The sequence below is a fragment of the Neopelma chrysocephalum genome, unplaced genomic scaffold, assembly GCF_003984885.1.
Source record: "Neopelma chrysocephalum unplaced genomic scaffold, ASM398488v2 Primary Assembly neopelma1_86, whole genome shotgun sequence".
Taxonomy (NCBI): Eukaryota; Metazoa; Chordata; class Aves; order Passeriformes; family Pipridae; genus Neopelma; species Neopelma chrysocephalum.
The window spans coordinates 203,425-215,143 of NW_020897748.1; the positions used below are offsets into that span (position 1 = coordinate 203,425).

Sequence of the window (11,719 nt, forward strand, 5' to 3'; positions counted from 1 at the left end):
CTGAATGTTTTTTTAAGAAAGAGCAAACACTTTTCCAGACAGAAAGTACATTTTTTAAAAATCAGGTTTTACCTTTCCATAGCTTCAAATCGCATTCCAGTTAATCGTTTAACTCTGTGGCTCCCAGGAAACTGCCGCCTTAGTTCCTGAAGACAAAACTAAACAAAGAACCAAAAATACTATTGTGAATACAAACATCTACACAGAAGCTAAAACAAGACAACAAAAGAAAAAAAAATAAATTAAAAAAAAAGGCCTTGGCTGATAATTCAACAACCTGGAATGGCAGTTTTGAGTAAAAGTAAATACCAAGTTTTGATATAAGCAATGCATTGATAAAGAGAAGGTCAGAAACAGAAACTCTGATAGAAGACTGGTTTTAAGAAATATCTTCCATACAGGTCATTAGATTGTGAGGTCTCCTCGGAAATAGTTATTTGCCTAGAAAATGAAACTCACCTATTAAAACAGCCCTGATACTATTAAAACTTAAAGTCTTCTCAGTTGCTGCATAATAACACAAGACAGTAAAAAAACAAAATAAAGACAGTAAGAGCTTATGTGATACTTCTTTAATAAATGGATATCTCACAATGGAACAAACTATGCTAATACAAAGCTCTGTGTTTATTTTTAAAATAAAACTTTGAAATCCAAAGAAAATGTTTGTCACTGGCTTGGGTACAGCCTGCTGGAAGAAGAGGCATAGGTTTTAACTCCTGAAATCAATGAGACACCTGGGATGGATAAAAAGAATTCATCACAGGAAGATTTCTCTGGATTAGTGAAAAAGGATGTTTGGTAGAGGGACTGAGTCATAACTTCCCCAGAGCAAAACTAACTCGTAACCGTATCATGAAGGTGGCTAGACAGCATTGCAAAGTTTGTAGCTGACCCATTATGGTGGGAGGCAGAACAGTCCACAGGCTCTCAAACAGACCAGTGGTTTGAATCACATTAAAACCTTCACACTGAATCCTCCTCTTCTAGACACTTATTTCTACAACTCAGCTTTGAAACTTGTTCTTCAGAGCTAAGGTTCTAGCAGAGGCCTATCGACATAATCTCTTCCATCTCATCACATCCACTGGTCAAAGGAAAAAGTACAGAAGTAACAGTTTGTTTTTGTAAACAGGTTGCTAGAGTACATCCAAGACGAATATTTACATCTCTCCCAGATGCTAAAAAACAAAGAAGGATGAAAGAAAGGAAACAGTAACCAAAGTAGTAATGCTTAGCCTCAAGTAAGCATAGACTATTTTTATCACAATCAACTTAGTTTGCAATGGACCAAGATCTTAACAATGCAATTTCACATAGAAAGGCTAAGGTTTAATACAGAAATGGTTTACTGGCACTTTGAGTGAGCTCTAGGTGAACTGCTGCTGCTCTAGTCATAAAAAATTACATGTACTTAGCACCATGTTATATGATGTCTGAACTAATCAGTGAACGATCTTAAGAGACAGGACAATTTACATGAAACTCCAGAAAAGTAGTTTCACTTCAGCTTTTAAAACCCAAACAACATTATAGGCTTTAAAAAGAACTTTTGTGGACAATAAATCCACCTGTGGTCCAGTGATCAGGGAATCCTGAAGGATGGTGATTTTTAATATAAAAACACCTACTACTCTTCTCCAATAAAATGTTCAAATAACAAAAATTGTAACATTTACAATAAATGTAACATTACAATAATACTGAACTCCAAAATCTGCAGATGGGCATTTACATTTAAAAAAATCTCACTGACAATATGAAAGAACTGCAGTTCAAGTGCAGGAGTCATATATTAGATCTGACTACACAATCACTACCCAAACAAACACAGCAGCCAAAAGGCCAAAATAAACTCTCATGGATTACACTACCAGACACAATAAAGTCACAGGAAAAGTTGTGAGAAAGTCATGAACAACTCACTGTATAATAATAATAATAATGGCCCATCTTCGCGAACGAAGATTTGGGGAAAGGTCTTTTTACCTTTCCAGCCTGCGCAATGGATTTTTTAGGTGAGACACAGCCTGCGCTGAACTGAGCCCACCCTTTAATCCTAAGGTTCATCTGCCGGGGCCAAGCAAGCTTGGACAATGGCAGTGAGGTCCTCAGGACGTAGGTTTGTTTAGAGTGTCCTTCTCATAGATGGATGGCCTTACAGGGCTAACGACCTCCATCAGGCCAGGAGACCGGGGACTCGAACCCGTGGTCACAGCAGTGAAAGTCCTGCACGCTAACCACTAGGCCACCAGGGGTCTCACAACTCACTGTACCACAAAACAAAAAGGGCTTGAATTAACTACACTAGCTATATCTTCAAAATGTTCTGGACTCAGCAGCACTGAATATCCTCTTTTTAAACTTAACTTGTAATCCCCATAATCATTTATGTTATTGAGGACTGGTTCTGCACCATGTCAATAATCTACTTTCGAGATTCTCTCAGAAACTCAGCAGTTACAATGGCAAATGTCATTTGTATGTAAAACTTTAATTTGCACTTAATTTGCATTCTGACTTTTTAGTCACGGGTTTTAATTTTAAAGGTCTGACAAAGAAATATAAACCTGAACTTCAGCAGGTAAAACACTGGTAGTACAAGTGCTGCCAAGGTGATTGCACTAAAACGTGCGTGAAACAACTGGCTGATTGAAGCAGGGACATGCATTACATACACAGTCAGTTTGTGCAGGACAGAAAGGACCTGCACAAAGAAAACGAGGAAAGAAAAAAAAAAAACAAAAGTCAGATAAACCACTGAAAACTACCTCAGCCTTCTCATTTGGAGTAGATGAGACTACTCCCCCTAAGCAAAACGCATCACAACTGTCAAGAGCTCACTGCTGAAAAAAACAGAAGTTCCAGAGCTGTTTGTCTACTTTGGAGCTACAGCTGCAGTAAAATACCACGTATGATGTTGACTTGTTTGAATTAACTACTTCTTTATTATAAATCAGTCAAATTAAAAACTGAGAATCAAGCCTAAGGTTTCCCTCTAAGCTTTTAACTTCCTTTCGGAGCTGCATATAAAACGTTGCATTCCCTCATCTCAAGTATTATTCCTTAAAGGGCACAGAAACTGAAATTTAAAATCCCTGTCAGGGTTAGTAAAAACAAAGTGTTTCACAACTGATCTTTCAACACTGGCTCCTTCAAAAACTTTGTGAAAGTCTCCTTTAAAAGACCCTGAAAATAAGACCAAAACCCTTTTACATATAAATCAGGACACAGAAATGTATTTATTTAATCAGTAAGTCTATTTGTTTTTGTTTAAACAGACAGCTATACTACAGCAGTATTTTCTTCTGAGGAACAAAAGAGACGGAAGCTCAGTGGGTTCACGACAAGTTCGAAGTCTTGTGCTGTATTTTCCAGCATAATCCATTTTACCACATACATTTGGGATGCAACACAAACTTGTTCTGCGCACTTTCAAAATGCCCTTCTCCCAACTGCATCCTCTAGTCTGACCACTTGCATTAAGTTTCACCCAAATGACATGACACGAAGCTCAAAGACTTTATGAGGTATTTTGCCATCTGACTGAGAACAAGGCATTGGAGAAGTAATCCCCGTGAAAGATCTGGAGCCCTGAAAATGTCTTTTTACTTAGAATAAGCTCAAGCTTGATGCCTTTAAGGGCACAAGACAAGCCTCTGGTTTCTTCTGACTGTTGTGTGAATGAGGGGTAAAAAGATTATTAAAATTTTCCCGCAAAACACACTTTTCCTTTTTCCTGTTTATGCCTTTAAAGGATTAGCTAAGCTTACTTGTTTTTTTTTTTGATTCAGTGTTTTTTTTTATTTTTAATCTAACGAACAGGTGTTACAGTTCAAAATAAATTCATTTTATCTAAATTGTTATTTGTATCATTCAAATAAATTTGCATACAAATTGACAAAACTCAAATATCCATTAATATTTTTATCAACAATCACTTAATAATTTGGATTGCAAGGATCCTTTGCAGTTCACTGCTCCAAATCTCACTCAAAACAGAGCCAGTTTCCAAGGGAGTGCAGGGTCATATCCCAATCTATTTTTATGCATTTCCAACAGAGATTCCACAGCTTCTCTGTGCCCTTTATCATAAAGTGTTCACTAAGTTTTTCCTAACATCTAATTGGAATTTCCTGTGTTTCAGCTTATGTCTCACACTCTTTTTTCACATCTACGGAAACATGTGTCCACCTTTTTTCATACCTTCCCATTAGTACATATTCAAAGATAGCAATAAAATCCCTTCTTGGCTTTCTCAAGACTTAACAAACTCAGATCTCAGCTCTTCCTTATACATTATGCAGTCCAGCTCCTTATTCATCTTGAAGATCTGCTCCAACATGTCAATGACTTTCTTTGATGGTAGCCAACATAACATATAATATGATACGTATGAGTGGACATTTTACCTCAAAACATTCAAAAAACCAATATAATTTGAGAGGTTTTTAATAAACAAACAGTCTCTGTACAATATGGCAACTTCAATATTATTCTTGACATTTAGCCCATACCAGAGTAGCTGTAAATATTTTCATGGCTATTGGAAGAGATGTGATCTGTCTAAACAAAAGTTACACATTAGAGAAGGTAGGTGGTGGCGGTTTCTTCCCAGAAGTGTATTTATTGATAGATATTCTTTCCACCAGTCCAAGCTATGGAGTTCAGAATGTCCAAAAAACTATCTGGAAGAGATACCCAGGACAAAAACATACAGTGTGAAGGAAAAGTCAGTGTGAAAACTTACCATTGCCAGATCATCTCGACTGCAGTCCAGGGCAGCAATCATCACCTGTTCATAAATTATCCAAACTGGATAAAAAAGAGACAATAAATGAAGACAATTTTTTTTTTTAAGATAAAAGGAAACACCTATAACATAAATAGGATTAATGAATTCTGTCTGTATATTTTTCCCCTTCTACTCCCATGGACCACTGCTTAAACAAGGACAAATTAAGAAACTGCTGGAATTAATTAAAAATATATTTAATCAATTTAGTGCTTTTAGTACTAAAGTACCTTCTGACACCTTGAAAGGCAAAAAACTTCTAATTCTCTATTTTTCCCAACACTATAATTTCAATCTTCTAAACAGATCCCCGTTAGGACTTGCTCTCTGATCAGACCTGCAGAACAGCCACTTTTCAATTTTTGCCACAGTGCTGAAGAACAGAAAATCAGTCAAATAATGGCTAAGTAACAAAAGTTTTCATATAACAGTCCAACTACAAATACAGCAAGCTAACAGTTCTATCAGGTAATTTTTACATCTGTTTTCTCTGCAGCCCATATTTGGGAAAAAAATAAACTTCTGGAATTACTGCAGCCTAATAGACTAAGAAAGTAATATATATTTTATCAATATCACATACAGAAAGATGACAAAAAGGCTGTTAAATAAAATAGAGACCAGAAAGAGATAATCAAATAAGACAATGGGAATTTTAAAAATAATGGTTGTTTACTCACTGTCATCTCCAAGTTTAGATGCATATTCATTAATTAACTCTTCTCCAACATCCACTATCTGTTCACTGTTTCGGTAGTTTTCTTCCCTCCATTTCCTCATTTTATCACGCATATCTGTGGGCAAAGGGAAGAAAAAAATTGATATTTACAGACAGTAATAGAATTTTAATGTGATTTCTGGGAGATATGCATAGGAAGAATGGGTTTAGAGAGCAACAGACCTAAAAACATTACTCCTATTAATATTAAAAAAACTACTAGAGAACAGATAGGTGTACCAGACCTCTGAAACCCTATTGCACAAACTGTGCTCATGCTCTAATATAATCAATCCACCTTCAAAGTTTGCAGTCTCTCATGAAAGCAACATATGCACTAAAAAAACCTATACCTAGTTATCCAATAAATAAAATTTATCCATGATTAGGTAAAATAGGCTACAAGAGATTTCTTCCAAGTAGTTTCACACATTTACAAACAACACTAAAATTGCATTTCTGTTACAGGTGAATAAATTTCCAGTTGAAGTATTAGAAAAACTGTTATAACTTTCACTCTAAAAAGAACCTAGACACTCATAGACAAAGGAGCTCCAAGAAGGGCAGACATGGAATTGAAGGCTTTCTATACCAGAGAAATGCCCAAAGGTATAAAAAATATCACTGTTTATCTAGGCAAGACAGAAAAGATAGTTTATTTCAGCATTAGGATTTTTGTTTCAAGAGGACATTTACTATGCATCAGATCTCCAAGAGAGCAGGCATATTCATGAAGACAGCTAGAGAGCACTACCTAGCCTAGGCTTTATTTATCCTCTGGACCAGGACATTGCTAAGAATGTGATTTTGTATACACATACATTTATATACATGTAGATGATCTATATACAAGAACAGATTTTGAAGAAACATAAGGAAAATAGTTTTCATTACTAGATAGTGGCTTTACTAATAAGAAGGTACCAGGATAACTATTGCCAATATTTTTAAAAACTTTACAACAGCTGGAAAAACAAATACAACGATAGACCTAAACACTGTCAGTTTTTCTTGCACTTCAAAACACAGCTAATGTAAATGACAGCTAAAAATTAAGCACTGAATGTTGTTCCATCTACCTGAAGTGATCCCGGTTTGCTCATAAGACTGTTATTGTGCTACATTTTGTATTTTGAAATGCAACCAAAACCACCACAGTGTTACATTTCATACGCACAGGCAAAGTTAAATGGTTCTAGACACATGATGGTCCCTGGAAATTCAACGTTAGACAGCAAGAATGTGAGAGAACACAAACATTCACAAAAACTGACAACTTAAATGCCTAAAAATAAATAAGCTGTCTGATTTCCACACACTCATTTACTTGGAAATTATCAATGCCTTCATTCCAGTGTGATCCCAAATGGAATAGTGTCGGAATTGTGTATTAACAGAATGCACATTTACCATTCATCACACAAGTACGGCATTTACAGCAATACAAAAACACCTGTAGGACAGCGACTAGAACATCAGCTGATGACTGAAAAATTAAGTGAAAAAAAAGGTTGTCATTAATGTGAATTTATTGAAAGACTTCTTGGTTTTAGAAATACTGAATTTTATGTAAAAGGTAGAAGAAAGAAAACACTAAAAACTACAGTAAAACTTACACAAGGCTTTTTACAATGTTGTCAAATAATGAATTTTTTACTAAGAAATCTATCCAAAGAGTCAGACAATAACTTAAGTTTGGAGACATATAATACAAGGCTGGGCAGGAGCAATCAGGGATTTTAGAAGAAAAAAAATTATGGTAAAGAAATGTCTAGTTTTAATTATGACTTCTGTCACATATATAGGTGGATGGTGAGCAATTGATACATTGGGTTTTCCTAAATTGGCAATCTTTGCACATACAAATCAAAACCTTAGAAGTTCGAAGGAGTAGATGCACTTGCCACAATGTTTGCTGTTTCCTAAAAGCCCACAAGCAGTCTACTGCAAGCCAAGAGACACAACCTGGGTTTTATTTTCGTGTCTCTTAAGGTATCAGTTCATTTGGCCTGAGCAAACAGATATGAAGTAATCCTCCTATAAATACTTATACTTTCCTTGATGAGTTGGATCATAGTTTTCAAGTCCTTGACACCTAAAAGCACTCAATGAAATGAATGAAATTACCACTATTGGCAGAGACGTCCCTTGCAAATTCCAAAATGTCACCTTGACATACAGCTGCTACCACAGTTGCTCAGGGACCCCACAGCCATTATATTTCCAGAGCTCATTTGTATATTGTTCCTCTGTTACAGCCACCAGATCTCCTACCACAGCTCACCCCTGTCCACTCTCACATGGCAGGTGCAGGCAGAGGCACAGTCGGCTCAGCAGGACGCTGAGGATGCTGCCACTAACCCTGACAACTCAGCTGTCAATGGGGCCTCAACTACAGCAAAAAACCCCAGCAACTCATCTTTGCTGTAACCCCATAAATTCATATACAAAACCCAGAGTAAACTAATCTGTCCCTTTGATTACAACTCTAAATTAGGAATAGCTAAAAGAAAGCAAAGACAGCACAGAACAACAACCTCAGCAACACTTAATTGCACACAGATTATGATGAAGATAAAATGATTTCCTACTCTTTCCAAACAAACAAAATATGAATTGAGTTCCTAAGTCATAGGAAGGAAACAATTTTGTAATCTAAAGTGGACTCTAATGACTAGGGACATTAAAAATAGAAGGGTGGAAGCTTTTAAATTAGTTAGGAACTTTCTCTTTTCATATATAACATGTTCCCAGATACATGCATTTGCAAGAAAACGGCCTCACATATACGGACTGTTAAGAAGAATTCCTTGGAAAAAGTATCTCTCACATGAAAATGTAATGAAAACTCTTAAAGTGCCTCTACTTAAATAGTGGAATTTTTAATACAGAAAACAGCAATACTAATTTAACAATACAGAGAACTTAAGCAACAGGCATAATGATCTAAGAAAAATCTTTAAAAAATACTCTTTTCATTTGTTTTCAATTTATATAAAGAGAAATCTAGTTTCGAGAATATGCCACTCCTTTCTCTTTTTGGTTTTGATATCCAGGGAAGAGAATTATTGACTGAAATGAGAGTTGCTGTGACCGCACTCAAAGACCTCCACAAAGCTCAGCTATCACTAGCTGAAAGTCACTGCTTCATTTTAGCAGGGTTTGACATGTTAATGCCACGATGCTTCTGTGCAAGGTAAAGAAGACTCAGTTTATTCTGTCCAATTCTGACAATATGTCAGATGCATTTTCTGTGAAAGTCAATTGTTATTTTAATAGTTCTTTACTATCATGACTGGTGCCTGTTTGCAGATCACTCTAATTCTATGCACAGAGACTAACTTGTGTGCTCCAAAACCTGCTCCTAAAATGAAGTTACACAGGTGTTTGCTTTCTTTTAACATTTCCATTCATAGCACAAACTCATCCTCAATGTATCACTGACAATATGATAAATATTTACTCTATGAAGTTCTATGCAGCTCAAGAAACTCCTGGTAAGAGGCTGCACATCACCAGTTGCCATCTGATGTGCTAACCTACTACATCATACTCCTGTGCCAGACCTGCAGTTCTTGGCTCCCTGTCACTCCACATAGTTTCTTTTATACATTAAGGAAGCAGGAAATATGCCATTTTTTATAGGATAATTAGCAACAGTGACCACAAAAAAGGAGCACGTATCATCTTTGTCTCAAGTAAATAAGCTGTAAAATATACGATGCATAACCATATATCAGCTTCTCTTTTAATACCATAGTATCCTGAATCCATATTTGGATCATCTAAGTCCATTGATCAAGACCCTAAAGTTAACTGAGAGGTTTTCCTGCTCCATAGATTTCCAAATACACTTTAAAGCTTGAGACACGGCAACAAAGTAAAGAAAGAACAAATAAAGACAACAGCTCCAACAGCGGAAAACACAGTTATTTTCAGTTATCTTTCCTAACCCCCTGTGCAACATATTTACCTAACAACATTTAATCATGGTTAAACTCCAACCTCTGTCTCAAAGAACCCGAGTGAAAGCCAAAGCAAGGTACAAACCATTTCATTTGTCTCATGTTATTCTACTTCCTGAACCTTGAATCACACATTCATCTTAGAGCAGTATATAAGTATAAAACATCTTGTTTAGAAAGGTCTGAGTATATATAACAGACTTTTTTAGATAAATATCAGCCATACACCTGGTTTCACAGAAATTGAGCATTTTAGAAAGATTCAAAATCAGCTACATTAAATTCCTAGAACTGTGTTCAACTTCTTTGCTAGGGTCTAGGTCACAACAGTGCTGGGATCACTCCACCCATGAAAAGCCTCATGGCACCAGGGATCTGTTAAAGCTCACAGAGGGAAAAGACAAAAACCTTCTTCTTTAAGAAGAGTCTTTGCATGACCTGTTGCAGGACTCCATTACTTTTCATCTCTTAAAATAGAGATTAAAAACCCAGAATTTTTCAGATGTGTGCTTTTAAAGTGGAGACAGCCCCTTGTACTAACACAGATCTTCCCCTACACACCAGCTCTTTTATTTAGTCAGAAGAAGATACCAACTGAGAAGCTGATATGATAAAACTGGTCCTTCAAAATTCCTCATTCTACACACCCATATGCAAAACTATACACACAGTGCCACAAATGTCAATCAGAACTCTTGGAAATAGAACATGGAGGTTATTTCTAAGAGTAGGACGCTAATCTCAGCATAAAGCAGCCAAGTCCAAAAGCAGCAACCTTGAGCATTCTGCACCTGTCCTCTACATAAGAGGATACACTCCACAATGCTCTCAGCCAAAAAAACTAGATCTAAATGTACAGAGATCTGTCCACAGTGCACATTACCCATCCTGTGAAAAAATCTCATTTCTTTTTTCAATCACTGATACCTGCGAACAACAGGAGGAAAAAAAACCCCACCTAAATCTCTGGGTTTTTTAACAATGTCTACTCAAGCAAAATAAAAACTGGAAAAGTTATTTACACAAGGTTTTTTAGACTGGGTAAGTCTAAGAATAACACCAGTAGTGTTACAACTTGCAATCTCCCTTCCCAAACAGCAGCCTGCCTGCTCTCTATCCAAGCTGAGCTTCACACCTGTTACACCTTTTCACAGGAGATACAGAAGAACAGGCAACCAAGCTTTTCCCAATTAGTCAATGACATCATGGTGATGCAAGCAAATACCAGAGCAACACTACCTATAAACTGACCACCAGACAGACTGGCAAGCAAGTCCACTTCTTCATCCTTATCCATTCAGTTATAGTACTATTTTCTTCAATAACAGCTGATATATTTTCTGAGATTAATGCAATTTGAGCTAAAAAATGTGTCAAACTCCATTTTGTTTTGCTTCAGTCTTACAAAAAAAAGTGCAATGAAGACAGCATAGGCACTATTTCAATGGGCAAGTTACAGGCATCTGCTAAAATACATCCCCTTCAATATTCCTCCTCTTATCTACAAAACCAAACTAAGCAATGATTCATGATTGGGGAATTATTCTATTACTCAATTATTTCTTCACAGATTGGCAGTAAATAAATGAAAACCGACGATCACATAGCTTCTCTCTGCATTATCTTCTCTACTGTATGTGTGTAGCATACGGCACACAGCTAAAGGTTCCCCGTTTATGGCCAAAATTACGGAGAACCATTGATTTATTCCTGATAGGAGACTGCAATGGGCTTGAGCGCTGTCTTGAGCTCACATGTGAACACGTACTGGTTATGAAAGAAGGACCACTGAGAATGTCAAGCAAACCTCAAACAGTATTGATATATGAAAAATAAATCACCATTATGATCAAGCAGACATGAAAGCTACAAAGACCCGGGGGGGGCAGGATTTTAAAAAACTTTTGTGTCACTTTAGAGCTTCTCGGGAGTTTCCCCACAAACGCTTATCGTCAAACTTAAGGATAATATTAAGTTAATTTTCAGTTCACCAAGAGATGAACTATGACACAAACTGCTGACCCAGCCAAGGGGCCATTTTCTCTTGGTGGCGCTGTGTTCTTGAGGGGGAGAACGGGCAGCGGGAGGGCCCGCCGCCGGCTCCTGAGGACGGGTGGTCCGAGCCCTGGGGACGTAGGGGTCCGAGCCCTGGGGACGTAGGGGTCCGAGCCCTGGGGACGTAGGGGTCCGAGCCCTGGGGACGTAGGGGTCCGAGCCCTGGGGACGTAGGGGTCCGAGCCC

The 11,719-nt window shown here is 37.2% G+C and overlaps 1 protein-coding gene across 2 annotated transcripts in view; it reads right to left on the reverse strand.

The window, feature by feature from the left end:
- EMC2 (ER membrane protein complex subunit 2) overlaps nt 1-11,719 on the reverse strand; it is a 37,530-nt gene that overhangs the window by 25,365 nt on the left and 446 nt on the right. The window contains exons 1-4 of one of the 2 annotated variants that reach the window (XM_027692357.1): nt 11,501-11,531; nt 5,476-5,589; nt 4,751-4,815; nt 73-158 (exon numbers count right to left, since the gene is read on the reverse strand). In XM_027692357.1, the coding sequence (XP_027548158.1) occupies nt 73-158; nt 4,751-4,815; nt 5,476-5,589; nt 11,501-11,516 (281 nt within the window). In that variant the 5' untranslated portion in view covers nt 11,517-11,531. Of the gene's footprint in view, nt 1-72; nt 159-4,750; nt 4,816-5,475; nt 5,590-11,500; nt 11,532-11,719 lie in introns of those variants that run through there. The other variant, XM_027692356.1, reaches the window with a different exon arrangement.